Genomic DNA, 15,151 nt, shown 5'->3' with positions numbered 1-15,151 from the left:
TATTTTTTATCCCTAGCGATTTTTTTTACTTAAGACTCTGTTAGGACATAATATAATATACAGACCCGTTTTGTCACATTTTATCTTAACGAATGTCACCGAGTGAGCTGAATTTGGGTATAATAGTGGGCTAATATTTTCTTGTCTTATGTGTGTGCACGCGCGTGTGTATGTGTATTTATAAATATATTCAATCACTGTTTATTTTATTTAACAAGTGTCACCAACACAAACTTATCTTCAGTAACCTAGGACGCTCGGGCATCACGTAAGTTATTCGGAAGGAACAGGTTTAGAGTCGTGGGTGAAAGCGTGTATGTTTTGGCGCATATGCTATGTTAGTTTTCACTTTAGTTTTAATCCTATGATGTCCAGACATGAAGGGCGGTATTCCAAGACTTTCGGGCAAGGTAGCGAACTAGCACGCCTCGGGGTAACGACCACCGTAACCTAACTCTTCCTTATTCCAGAAAGTGTCTAAACCCGAATCCCAGTAAGGAAACAAATCGGCAACCGTTTCAATAAACGATGCATACGCGAGGTTAGAAACTGGTTTCAACGCATTCTAGCCGACGTTTCGGAACCATCGATACAATTATTACTACAAAAAAAATACGGTAGATAGCAACACCATCGCACAAAAATAGAAACTTAATATATTTTTTCTCAAGTACTTTTTAAGTTGATTATTTCATGTTACGACCATTAAAGCGTATAAAATGTACTAGCTGCAGTACCCGGCGTTGCCCGGGTCAAACACAGGAGCTTTATTGTCTGCGAGTTAAAGCAAACTGGATAGCGCTATATGACAGTGTGTTGGACATAGAGAAATGTCACACAATTACTGTTTGTATGTTTATGATCTATGATTTTTTGTTTACCCATGGAGATCAGCTATTTATTATGTATTATTAATTATAAATTATTAAGACCATTTATCGAAATAAAAACTATCCTATCTCTCAAGTTGGAAAAAATTACACATAAGTGCCAATTACCATCGAAATGTGTTGACTTGGTGAAGAGTTCACTGGAAACAAACATCAGGACACTGGATTTATATATATTAAGATTTACAGGAAATTTTCTCTCATAAAGAATCATTTGCCACACCAACGCGCTTGGTACGTCCCTCGATGATCTCAAAAGTGACCATGTACGAGTTGATGGCGCCAGACGCGGGTTCTCCATCTGGACGAGATCAACGGAAAAGTTGAGCTCCGCGCATGCGCGGAATTTGGGCAACAGATCGGCGACGGATGGGAAACCACAACCCGTTCCCTAAAAATATAAGGGACTGGCCGTTCCCCATCGCGCACTGAGAATACGGTTAGGTAAAAGGTGTCGCATATTCAAGGGTCGTTACCACTACGCCGAAATACCATAACGCCGAATGTCAAAATTGACCACAACGCCTACAGCTAGAAACTTGCTGTGTACCACACCGCCGAAATAACAACTGAATGAATTTGTGTGTGTTTCTTAAATATACCTTAACGCCGAAATACCACAATCAAACCTAACCTTACCTAACCTAACCTAGCGTAATATAACCTAACCTAACTTAGCCTAGTCTAACCTAACCTAGCCTAAACTAACCTAGTCTAACCTAACCTAGTCTAACCTAACCTAACCTTTGTGGCAGTCCTGCAATGACATTTTTCGGCGTTAGTGCATTTCGGCGTTGTGGTCAATTTGGCATTTCGGCGTTGTGGTATTTCGGCGTTGTGGTGCGTCCCCCATATTCAACACCTAAACTTGCGGTTCTTGGAATACCGGCCCAAGGCAGGCATGTGTGTGTGTGCTTGACGAACGTTAATTCCACGGCAATCACTCGTGATTCTCACCCACAGAGATAGATAGAGAGAGAGAGAGAGAGGGGGCTCTGTGTTGTGCCGGTCGAATGGCCCTGCGCCGTCCGGGGATCCGCGCAATTGGACGCGAGTCGCCGCTCGCGCCGAGAGCTTACACCGGTAAATTGTGGCGCGCGCACCGTAGTTTGATCTGCGAGTGACTCAATCACGGCACGCTGCGGTGCTAATTATCTGCACCGACTCCTCCGCGCTGATTGGATGCCTTCCACCACCCCCCACGTCCCCCCCGGCCACCTTGCGAATTGATTCCCCGGGTCCTCTCTGTGCTCGACCATTCGCGACCTTCGTCCAATCAGCTCTCAGGGCTGGCACGCCCCGGGATTAATTAAAACATCGTCGCTATTAGCTGTGCGGTAACATCACACGATTGAAATTTAACACTTATTAAATCGATTCAGGGAGAGAAATCATTATGAAAAAAAAAATGGGTGCGTGTACTTACGTACGCGCGTGAGAAGTTATAGTTCTTTGGCATCATTAAAAATAGTTTTTAATTCCATGCAAATAATTCTCCATGGTAGCGTTAAACGTTTAACGCAACCTTGTTGGAAGTCGCAATAGAAGTATCACTTCAATAATTCTCCATGGTAGCGTTATTCTCCATGGTAGCGTTAAACGTTTAACGCAACCTTGTTGGAAGTCGCATTAGAAGTATAACATCAATAAAAAGGATTCAGTATCCGAAAACTCAAATGTAATTTCATTCATGCGTGTCTTTAGATGCTCACGGGATTTTTTAAAATTTCTTTTGTACTCTGCAGTAACGCCGTATCCTTGCCACAGAGCGAGAATTAATTCGTGATAGTTGAGAACAATTTACGAAATAAGTTTTCGGAACGAGAGGTTCTGTAAGTTGGAACTTCGACACGCAGCTAACAGTAAAACAGTTAATGTATAAGAGAAACAGCTGTTGTTTGAAGGAAAAAATACCAATGGTGAACCGATTTTCCATTAAAAAATAGAATTTAGGACAACAATTAATCCATTTTTTTGTCTAACATCTTAGCTCTCGGTATACGTCATTTGGTGGGAGTAATTTCGTGAATGCCGTCGGAAGTCAAAGAACGGAAATGTATTACAACCACGTTTCTGCCATCTGTGGTGGATGGCGTGAACCAAAAGTCCACAAAGACAAAGGGAAACTTAATAGTACTAACTGTTTAATTAATTTTTTTAACAACATGGGCAGTATTTTTGATAGTTGAGAACAATTTACGAAATAAGTTTTCGGAACGAGAGGTTCTGTAAGTTGGAACTTCGACACGCAGCTAACAGTAAAACAGTTAATGTATAAGAGAAACAGCTGTTGTTTGAAGGAAAAAATACCAATGGTGAACCGATTTTCCATTAAAAAATAGAATTTAGGACAACAATTAATCCATTTTTTTTGTCTAACATCTTAGCTCTCGGTATACGTCATTTGGTGGGAGTAATTTCGTGAATGCCGTCGGAAGTCAAAGAACGGAAATGTATTACAACCACGTTTCTGCCATCTGTGGTGGATGGCGTGAACCAAAAGTCCACAAAGACAAAGGGAAACTTAATAGTACTAACTGTTTAATTAATTTTTTTAACAAGATGGGCAGTATTTTAATAAAATTTCTTATCGAAAATCAGTTTTTGACGCTTTTGTCGGAGTCGTTTTCATCATATAGTTTAAAATTTCGCTGCGCAAATCGAATGATTCAGTAATCAACGTAGCTGCTCCGGGGGTCGTTAGCACAACGCCGAAATTCCACAACGCCGAACGTACAATAACGCCGAAAAATGTTGCTAGGGGAGGGGGGGCCACAGGAGCAAAATGAAAAGCAACTGAATGAATTTGTGTATGTTTCTTAAATGTATCTTAACGCCGAAATACCACAACCTAACCTAACCTAGGCTAGCCTAACCTAACCTAACCTAACCTAACCTTTGTGGCAGTCCTGCAATGACATGTTTCGGCGTTGTGGTGCGTCCCCCTGCTCCGGCAGCGAATTCCAGCTGTGGGTTGCGGAAACTACGTTGGAGTGGTAAACCGAGCCACGCGCGCGCTCCGTGCCATTGTACTGCCGCGTGTTGTTTTTGCAGTCTGCGAGCGAGTCTCGTGAACGGCGCCTGGCGCGAGGTGGCGTCAGATCCGCAGTTCCGGCCGCGTCCGACAGACAGAGCGCCGCGCGCGCCAGGAAACACAAACGTCATCGGGAAGACACGAGCTGTCCTGGTTCCCCGCTTTCCAGTGCGCTTTGTTCCGGGAGTCGTCTCTGGCGTGGAACCCACACAGATTGTCGCCGTTTGACGGGGGCAAAACCCCTTCCCCCCCCTTTCACCATCATACCTCACACTCTTCACTCCTCCGCACCGAACAACAAGCCCCGTCGACGTGCGACGATAGGTTTCGCAGAAAACTCGTTGAATGCGCGGGTTGATTTAGGCGGGTTGCCTATCGGCGCGGGGAGGATGATGGAAAGTGTAATGGACTAGTATGTATGACGTGTCAGTGTAACGGGGGAGGGGGCAGAGCACTTTCCGGCTGCGAGGGCTCTGATAGCGTCCTACACGTCGTACACCCGTCGTCACCTTCGCGTGGGGCACAGAGAGTGAAGAATGGGCTAGGGGTGGCCACGTTGCCTGATTACATGGCAGCCGGTTGAAGCGGCTTTTTTTTTAATCATCTCATGGTCTGCACAGTGTTGGTTGGACGTCAGGGTTGGAAAAAAACCCATGCTTTTTTTTTAAAAAAAAAACAAACTACCCCTTTTTTGTATAAACCAGGTTTTTTTTTACACGTTAGTTATTTTGGTTCTCAATCATGTTCAAATGAAAGTCAAACAAAACTTCCCGCTTTCTGCAACTCATGTTCACCCAGAATAGTTCTAACATCAAAGAACTTAAGTCCAGCAAATCTGCACATCTGACTGAAAGGGCATTCCTCCATCACGGGGAGGACTATCCATAGAATGGGTGTTTCTCACAGAATGGGGATTTACAGTACAGTTCGAAAAAGAATATGAATTAACATTTTTTTTTTTTAAATTTTGGAATAGTATTTAACTGGATATGATTTACAACTTATTCAGATAATTTAAATGATAAGATCTTGATTAGTATATATATTATTTTGTTCCTGTAAATCACAAGAAACATTACTGACCAAACTTTGTTTTGTTATTATAGTGGAAATAGATCTTACACTAAAAAAAATTAATATATTCTAGTAAATATTCTATTTAATAAAATATTTTTTTATAAAAAAATACTTGGTTTAAACCATGGTAAAATAGTGCTTTAAACATCGTGGTTTAAATAAACCAACACTGTTGGACGCCCAAAACACTGGCTGAAGTTAAGTGTTTGCTTTGTGGAAACAGTTTTAAATAACGGTATTTTGTGGAGGTGATTGTTTTTAACGACGGAGATTCTAATTCATAATTTATTAATAACTATCATCAGATGTGGTGAAGCACCATTTCCGCATTTTTTTTTTAGGCGTGACAATATGGCGTCGGTGAGGTCAAAAAAAAGTGACTTCAACCACGTCACAGTATGCCGTCTCCTGACAATTCCTAACTCTATGAGTATATGGATGCGTGCTGCGCACATGAGCTGCGCACATGAGCTGCGCAGAACCTGATCTTTGGTGTTAGTCCTGGCCGCACCCGCCGTGCTGGATTTTAAAAGATTAGTTTTGTTCAGCCGATGTTTTAGGATAATAAATTTTTTTAATGATGGTGTCCTTGGCATACGTCTGGCGAAAGACAGTTCGGCACGGAACCGTTTGGAATGCTCCCTGAACGAGAAAGAAAGAGAGAGAGATAGCAGAGACAGAGAAAGAATGTGGATCAGACTTGTAGCGAGCTTCGTGGTCCGAATGCGTGGCTCGGGTTCTAGGATTGCCGCCCTCTACCTCTGTTTATGAGATAAATCAATTAGGAGGGGCATGAATTTTTTTCGTGAATTAATATTAGACTGTAATAAGGCATGTCCGTGCTAGCGATTTTTTCCTTGTAATTGGCGGCCGCCTGCTTCTGACAGTTGACATGCACCTGGAATAAAACCCAGGCATCCACGAAACACAGATAGTGCTACACAGCTGGTCTGGAAATCTTCTCGCGAAAAGAAACTGGCCCTAGCAATTAGGTCTTAATTGTAATGTGAGTAGTGGATGTTAAGTTGACTGTTGAATGTAGTATCTGAATTGAATAAATGGGAGGGATTGCGGTCGGGTTATTGCTGACAGCAGATCCAAAAAAAAAAAAAAAAAACTGATGCCGGAGAAAATAAATGAATGAGGTTCGGGAAGCATGGCTTTGAGTCCCGGTAGGATCAGCGTTATGCCCTCGTGATTTTTGAGATAAGCAGCGTTGCGTGCAGAACTCAACACTGCACTGATCTGTAATAAACGGAATGAAAACACGCAATTTTAAAAGTACTTTATGTAAATAAACACAATTTTGCAACTTCCCGAACACCTCCGAGGTACATAGAACACTTGGTTTAAAAAATATATATGCTTTTGGGGACACATTGAATTTTGTCTGCATCAACGCGCTGCGAAATTTTCTTCAGTCCGTGCTGTTCTCCGCTGTTTCCGGGTCGTCATTCAGCAGAGTTTCTGCTAAATATGTGAGGTACACCTGAAAGAAAAAAAAGAGAAAATTTCTCAGTAAATAGAAGACAGCTAATTATTTGCTTTTGAATTTCTGTGTGCAAAAACAATTGATTAGAAATCCACGAATGTCTGTCTTTTAGATTTATTTGCATCGAAGGGAGAAATTCTTAAAGAAAAAAATCATCATTACTATTGCTGTTTTAATTTATTTTTATTAAAAATGATAACAAGCAAAAACCAGTATAGACAATGTGATTCAAGAATAAAACTAATACAACTTAAAGCAGACCATGTTAGTTATAAATTGGCTAGTTAGGTACGTGTGTTATCAGTTCTCACTGAGCTATTTCTATAACTCTGAGACGCGTACTGCTATTGGTTACAGTTCATTCAAGGTTTATCGAAACACCGTTAAACTGGTAAATACACACACACACACACACACACACACACACACATATATATATATATATATATATATATATATATACTGCTCGTAAACTGAACGTGAAGGAAAGACTTAACATTCTGGTTTACATCCAGTGAGATTTGCTCTATAGAGAAAATATCATATGAAACTTTCTAAGTTTCAAAATTTCTGAAGTTAAAATTGTGTTATGTTAGTTTATGTCAATAGCAGTATAATTAAGCGCGATATTGGCATTTGTATGGTTACAATAATTAGCCTAGTTGTTTTACCTTGCTTGAAGTTTACCAGCTCACTAGGCTCTTGACAATAATTTTTAAGGGTGTGGTTAAAGGATTCGAAGAAAATTATATCAAAATATTACTGGTTTCGGGGCGTCCATAAATTACTTTATTACGCAAACAAGCTCAGATTAACGTATTTGCATTAAAAATACGCATTTTGAAAAATCTCAGGTTTCATTAAAAGGGGGGGGGGAAGGGGTCGAGCCAACTCTCACGACATCTCACCAAGTGGGGCAGGGGGGAAGGGGTCGAAAAATCACCAAAATCGCCTCACGTAATTAACGGAAGTCCCCTTTATATATACATTAAAAGTCCAACACGAATCTTCATAATACAAAATGTAATGGTATGAGTTGACATTTATCTCCAATTTAACCTCCAATACAGGTAAAGCTGTAACGGTATCCATATTGGTTCGTGCAGTACATTTCGGCTTGACCCCCTCCACCTGAGGGCGGTATCGCTCACCGACAGCGCGGCCTGCGTCTGCGTGCAGGGGTCGCACATGCCCTCCTGGGACAGCACGTCTTGCAGCCGCAGGTACAGCGCCTCGGGGCAGCTGTACAGCCCCAGCGCGCACGCGAAGTGGTCCATGGCGCCCTCCAGGTCTCCGTCGTGCAGCAGCCGCGAGCCGCGCGCCATCTGCCGCAGTCCCGCACTCTCCACGCACTCTCCGTGCACTCTCCCCGCACTCTCCCCGCACTCTTCCCCGCACTCTTACCCGCACTCTCACCGCACTCCCCGTGCACTCTCCGTGCACTCTCCGTGCACTCTCCGTGCACTCCCCGTGCACTCTTCCCGCACTCTCCCCGCAATCTTCCCCGCACTCTTACCCGCACTCTCACCGCACTCTCCGTGCACTCTCCGTGCACTCCCCGTGCACTCCCCGTGCACTCTTCCCCGCACTCTTCCCCGCACTCCCCGTGCACTCTCCCCGCACTCTTCCCCGCACTCCCCGTGCACTCTCCCCGCACTCTCCCCGCAATCTTCCCCGCACTCTTACCCGCACTCTCACCGCACTCCCCGTGCACTCTCCGTGCACTCCCCGTGCACTCTTCCCCGCACTCCCCGTGCACTCTCCCCGCACTCTCCCCGCACTCTTCCCCGCACTCCTCGTGCACTCTCCCCGCACTCTTCCCGCAATCTTCCCCGCACTCTTACCCGCACTCTCACCGCACTCTCACCGCACTCCCCGTGCACTCCCCGTGCACTCTCCGTGCACTCTCCGTGCACTCCCCGTGCACTCTTCCCCGCACTCCCCGTGCACTCTCCCCGCACTCTCCCCGCACTCTCACCGCACTCTTCCCCGCACTCCCCGTCCGCCACCGCGGCATTGCTTTCCTCGCTGGGAAGTCTAATATGTACATCAAGCTCTGTCCCTGCCCGAATATTCACCTTTCGGCCAACCCCGGGATTTGTTTTATTTTTGCGCAGGAAAAAATGAATTCAAATATTAAAAGTGGTCGGTTAGGTTACGGTTAGTTAGGTTAGTATAGCTACATTAAAATAAAAAGAGAAATATAAATTTATATAAATAAACCCGAGGTTGGCCTAAGGTGAATATTCGGACGTGTTCGGGCAGGGACAGAACTTGATGTACATCTTAGGCTTCCCTTCCTCGCTGCTCTGCCTGCCCAGTTTCTTTTTGTTTGCAAGTGAAACAGAATAGCGTTCGCAGCAATACTGGGGTTCGGATTCTTACCCGGGCGTTTTATGCTTTGTGCTGTTCCAATAAGTTAAATAGTTAAATGTTATTTGTAAACCTCCACAATAGTTAAAAGTTAGTTTGTAAACCGTTCCCTGAAATACCTTTTCAGTATTAACTGCGCGCTTTAATAAGCGTGATGCAACGAAATAAGGTCAAATTGTTTAACATTCCATTCATTATGCTTGGATGAAACACAAATTGTAATCTATAATCATGCGCCAATTTTCGTAAGAAATATTCAGCATTTTCTCGATAAAAACGTATTTCCTATACGAGAAAATAACAATAGCTACGCGTTGGACAAATTTACACTGTCTTTCTTATAGTATTTCAAACTATTTCTTGGAATGATCAGTGGCATACGCAGAGGTGGCGGATGGAGAGAGAGAGAGAGAGAGAGAGAGAGAGAGTGTGTGTGTGTGTATATCCCCAGATCATAAAAATATCCATATCATTCTATCATTCCCACTAACTAAAGGGCAAAGAATTTGAAAGCAAAACAAATGGGAAAGGTGTTCTATTCCCCCCCCCCTCATTCCCGTAATATTCTCCTGATAATGATGCTTTTTTAGTTAGATAAGAAAGGGGCGATTTTCAGCAGATTTTACGCCAAAACACAATTTCGCTTCGTTAAAGCATAGTATAAGTTTAGTGGAATACCTTACGTCGATAGTGACTGACTGCTAGAACTAGTTTCCCATGTGGAGTTATTGGCGTTTAGTATTGAATTCATTTTACTGGGATGACTCCAACTTAAATAATACTCTTGATATGCTCTGTGTCATGGGCTTTGAAATTCTTTTACTTTGTGATCTCTGCTTCAAAAAGGCTAATTTCAAGTATTTAATAATACAAGAATGTTATTGCATATAAACTGTTGAAACCAATATGGCGTCTTTCAGTTACTATATCTCCCCTTAAGGCCTTTTTTGTTATTATTATTATTTTGTTGTGCCGGGAGGCTTGATGAGGTGAAGGTTTACGAACTATGCGCGAGACGAGAGTCGAACCAACGTCACCTTAGTTGCGGATAAGGTACGCTGACCACCTATAACAACAAAAGTGCGTGATATGAGATCTAATTTTACGGGTTGGAAAGTTCTTCCAAAATTACTCCCTCAATTGGAACAAAACGTTTCTGAATTAAGCTTGAAAAAAAAAATGTACGGTAGAATTCGCCAGTGGATATTCTGATTTTTTTTTTTAAATTTCTGTTTTGGACATTAACCACAGATTGGTTGAGCCACCACTCCAAGAATCATCTAACCAGCATTACACAGCCACTGTTTGTGGAAGTCTAATTTACAGGGCCGGCGCGTCCATACAGGCGAACTAGGCAACCGCCTAGGGCGCTAAGTATCTGGGGGCGGCGCAGCACGACACATAACAGCTTATACAACATGTTTAACGATTATTGAAACTAGATGAAAATGGATTTTTTGTAACAGTTTGGAATGTTTATATTGATATTAGTAATCATTTAAAGTCGCACGGTGACCTGTTTATGATTTGTAATAAGTAAAAAAGTTAAAAAAAAAAACAAAACATAAGCCTACTTACATTTTTGATTGTTGACAAAATCTTAGACTTACGTGATGTATTTTGAGGCAAGGAAAAAATTTTTTGGGGTGTCCGGGGTGCATTAAGGTTTTTCGCCTAGGGCGCCAATTTACCTTGCACCGGCCCTGAGTATAAAAGACCTGGTGGAACAGGCAAGCTGGCGAGGGCGCGTGTGCTGGTGGGCTCGGGACCCACCTGGTCCCTGCAGAAGTCCTCGATGGAGTGGGCGGAAGAGAGGCACGTGACGGAGCTGGTGCTCGCGACCTCGCGGGTCTGCGCGAGCTGGGCGCGGCTGTGGTCCCCCAGCAGGGTCGCGCTGGGTCGCCCCTCTGTCGCCGCCGACGCCTGCTGCAGCAGCTCCTCCGAGTCCTGCGGCGGCGGCGGGTCCTGCCGCGCCGGCTTCTGCACGTCCCCGGCGGCGGACTCGTGCGGGTCCTCCTGCGCGGTCTCGGGCTGTTCGCAGCGCAGGTCCTTCGGCGCGGATTCCTTCAGGTCCTTCGACGCGGACCCGAGCACTTCTTTGTGCAGGTCCTTCGGTGCGGATTCCTGCGGGTCCTTCGGCGTGGGTTCGAGCACTTCTTTGTGCAGGTCCTTGGGCGCGGATTCTTGCAGTTCGTTCTGCAGGACCTTCGGCGCGGATTCTTGCAGATCCTTTGACGTGGGTTCGAGCAGTTCGTTCTGCAGGACCTTCGACGCGGATTCTTGCAGATCCTTCGACGCGGACTCGAGCACTTCTTTGTGCAGGTCCTTCGGCGCGGATTCCTGCGGGTCCTTCGGCGTGGGTTCGAGCACTTCTTTGTGCAGGTCCTTGGGCGCGGATTCTTGCAGTTCGTTCCGCAGGTCCTTCGGCGCGGATTCTTGCAGATCCTTTGACGCGGGTTCGATCAGTACGTTCTGCAGGACCTTCGGCGCGGATTCTCGCAGATCCTTCGACGCGGGTTCGCGCAAGTCCTCCGACGCCGACTCGCGCAGGTCCTCCGACGCGGAGCTGTGCAGATACCGCGACGGGGAGCCGCACAGGTCCTGGGACGCCGTTCTCCGCGCCTCCGGCGGACCGCGCGACGCCTGCAGATCCGGCGCAGACTCCCGCCCGGAGTCGAGCATGCTCGGCGCCTGGTCGACGGCCTTCGTCGCCTTACCGCCGGACTGCGACCCTGTCGGCAGACGGGAGCTGGCGGTTATTGAAACAATGCCATCATAATCTAGTGTGTCCATGAAATAATGTCCCAGGTATAAATCAAATAGCAGAGGCGAAGCGTCCGTGGAACGCAGGGGCGCAACAACGGGGGGGGGGGGGGGAGGGCAAATGTATTTTGCCCCCCCCCCCCCCTTCTGAAACCTTGAAGTGTGGGCAAACGGGGGCAAAGAAAATGCTGTGTAATCAATTTTTAGATAATAAAACTGCTTAAATAGCACAATGTTCCACCTTCAAATACAAATTTTCCCGCTTCAATAGTGGGGAACGATGATTCTTTATAAAAATGTTTATTGCACCCCCCCCCCCCTTTGGAAATTTAGTTGTTGCGCCCCTGCGTGGAAGTTATAGAAGCGGAGCACAATAATAAAAAAAAAGAATTTTTTTTTATATCAGTTGTAAAATGCAAATCAGCAACAAAAAATAATAATGACGGCAGTGTAGATACGTGCCACACACTAACGCTACGAGCAGTCTTTGATCTGTTCTGTCCGAAGCGCAGTACACTTTTAATTTATTGGCAATCCATATTGCTCCATTTACAAGCGGGGTCTCCGACCGATGTGTTTGGCCCTGGCATGATCCGGAATCCTTCAGCTAACTTCGGGCGTTGATAATAAACCTCCGTAGTTATTGACTTCTTTCGAAACGACAATTTTCGGTGGCGTCCTTCCTTAAGTGGCTGTTTCGCGAGACTCATCTACAGCGTGTATGGTGTAAACTCTACCCTCTATCCAACTACCAATCACGAGCTTTTGGTCGGCTACCCGGTGGTTAGGAAATCACTATATGACAGCTTGGAGGTCCCGTGGCCTTAGTTTTTAAGTGCATAGCAGTGCAATGTAAAAACCCAGAAAAAAAAATGTCTCCTATTTTGACGAGACGCCACGGTCGCGTCTAGCCAGGGGCGTATTTGTGTTGATGAGGCGGGATGATAAGTGTCACGCTCGCTGGTGCTTCCAGCGTGGTGTCGCCTCTAAGCGCAAGGCTGTGGTTTGGCGCGCCGACTCCTCGTCGTGCTATGATGTTCGAGCGGTAACCAAAACATTACATGGCCGAGTAATGGACATAAAAGTAATCACTTTATTTTATTTTCCTGAAACTCTGCACAACATTTTTGACCAGGTAGGTAAAGCTGTTACACTAAAATCTCATTACAAAGTTTCTGAAAAAAAAAACATCCTTTTTTAGTACCTAATAATGAAATTACTTTATACTGAACTTTACTAAATGTGAAACGTTTTGTTGGAACCTGGAAATATAAATTTTAAAGTGAGAAAACCTTTATAGTGAGGTGTCACTGTAATCAGGCTGTAATTCATCGACTGCTGAAAGTAAAACACCTTTTTGGAACCTGGATATATAAATCTGAAAGCGAGAAAACCTTTGTAGTGAGGTGCTTTATAATGAGGTGTCACTGTAACCAAGCTGTAACTCATTGACTTCTAGATGTAAAACACTTTTTTGGAACCAGGATATATACATTTGAAAGTGAGAAATCCTTTATAATGAGGTGTCACTGTAATCAGGCTGTAATTCATTGACTGCTGAAAGTAAATTATCTATTTGGAACCTGGATGTATAAATCTGGAAGTGAAGAATCCTTTATAGTGAGGTCATTTATAATGAGGTGACACTGTAATCAGGCTGTAATTCATTGACTATTATCTTTGAAAGATTTGTGCAATGGGAGTGCATGACTTGATGTAAGCTTTTGGACATTCGCCATTGCTAAGCACATGTATTTGTGTAGAAGAAAACTACAAAAAACACAAACTAAGAAAAAAAATTGCTGTTGTCAACAGGATATAAACACCACACAATATTCCATAACAGGAATATGGTCAACAAACAAAGAAAAACAAAGAAAAATGGACTAAGAGAACGAAAAAACCCCCACAAATTATGACAGCACAAAAATATTAAAACCAAAAAAATTCAGCACAACAGTTGAAACGAGAAAAAACCACAACAAAACGAACAGACGAAATAAACACAATAGTTTTCCAAAATAGAAGAGAACAAAAAAAAACCACGAATGATGATAGCACAAAAATATTGAACCCAACAAATTCATCACAACAGTTGAAACAAGGCAAAAACACGACAAAACGAAAAGACGAAACAAACACAACAGTATTCCAAAACAGAAACAAGCGACGTTTCGGGAACTGCTATCTGCTCCCGTCCTCAGGCAGAGACGCACATGGTAACGAAAACACAGGTGCGACTCTTTTGATTCATTGACTTCTAAAGGTAAAACATCTAGTTGGAACCTGGATGTATAAATCTGGAAGTGAAGAATCCTTTATGGTGAGGTGTGACTGTGACCGGGCTGCTGAAAGTGTAACCCTGATAGTGCACCTGGCGACGAGGTCTTGCCGGCGGCCCTCCTGCAGCACAGACAGCCCAGCGCCAGCACGCAGGTGGCCGCCAGCCCCGCGAGCAGCGCCACCAGCCACCACGGACCCTCGTCGTCGGCCGGGTCCATGCGCCTCTCAGCTGGAGACTCTTGTCGTGTTTGTTCCGCCCATAGCGAAGCGGGCCAGAGACTAGCCGCGCGCACAAACATGCGAGTTCCTCCCGTGCGCCAGTTCCTTCCTTCCTTCCTCTCTGGCCATTCCTCCTTGCTCGAGCACTAGCGTTATTATTATCTTTGACATCTCATATTCAGAGTCGATTAAACAGTTAATATTAATTACTGCCCTGCTCGCCTTGATTTTAAAACCAGCGACACTTTATTTTTATTTTGCAGTTTATATATTTTTCTACACATCGCGTGCTGCTATCTGTAAAGCTTTTGTTTGAAAAGATCTTCTTTTGTGGAATATATACTTTTGCTTGTAGAAACCTATATAGAAATATGAGCAATTACGCTACTCTTTGAAAACCAAAGATTGTTTTTGTTTACTACCCCCCCCCCCCCCCCCCCGTGAAGTTTATTTATTTATTTATTTTTTACTATGGGATACAACTGTCAGCTTTCGCATCTTTTTGTTGGAAAATATTTAACCCAGAAATTTTGTGTGGCAGATAGTTTCGAAACGGCTTTGGCGTGGCCGTAACACTGAATCGTTCTTGAACCAGCAGGTCTGTAGTGTTTATAGCCGTGGATCAAATAATAAATGGCGTAAGATGCATGCGCTATGCAGAGATGAAGAGAGAAAACTGAAAGTCGCGCCGATTGGCCGCAAGCCAACATTAGGTGTATCTTAAAAAAAAGTAGCCAATTTTTTTTTTGTGAGATGAAGGTAGCAAATAAATTAGAAGCATATAAAATTGGTTCCTGCTTGTTATATTAACAAGTTTTTAAAATCTCTATGACGGGGAGGGTTTATTTGATGTTTACTCAAGTTGTCAGTTGAAAACTGCCTGCCTCTAACCAAGCCTTCCGTTGTTTAAAGTCCCTCTGAGAATAATTCTCGGCAAATATCCACACACTGAAACGTTTTGAACGGAAAAAAGCGGTCCATAAATCATAGCCGGTGCTCCCAGGTCTTAACGGAACACGC

The 15,151-nt window shown here is 44.1% G+C and overlaps 2 protein-coding genes across 5 annotated transcripts in view; one reads left to right on the top strand and one right to left on the bottom strand.

Annotated features, from left to right (window-relative positions):
• LOC134532655 (uncharacterized) overlaps positions 1-15,151 on the top strand; it is a 542,884-nt gene that overhangs the window by 306,720 nt on the left and 221,013 nt on the right. The window lies entirely within an intron of this gene.
• On the bottom strand, positions 6,275-14,216 carry LOC134533508 (nuclear speckle splicing regulatory protein 1-like). The gene is made up of 4 exons (XM_063371032.1): positions 14,004-14,216; positions 10,640-11,598; positions 7,645-7,818; positions 6,275-6,490 (listed from the first exon to the last, which is right to left on the bottom strand). The coding sequence occupies exons 1-4, from the start codon at positions 14,209-14,211 to the stop codon at positions 6,419-6,421; spliced, it is 1,413 nt and encodes a 470-aa protein (XP_063227102.1). The 5' UTR covers positions 14,212-14,216; the 3' UTR covers positions 6,275-6,418.

Source organism: Bacillus rossius, chromosome 6 (genome assembly GCF_032445375.1).
Source record: "Bacillus rossius redtenbacheri isolate Brsri chromosome 6, Brsri_v3, whole genome shotgun sequence".
NCBI lineage: Eukaryota > Metazoa > Arthropoda > Insecta > Phasmatodea > Bacillidae > Bacillus > Bacillus rossius.
Note: the sequence above shows the minus strand (reverse complement) of the source record. Positions and strands in the feature narration are given on the sequence as shown.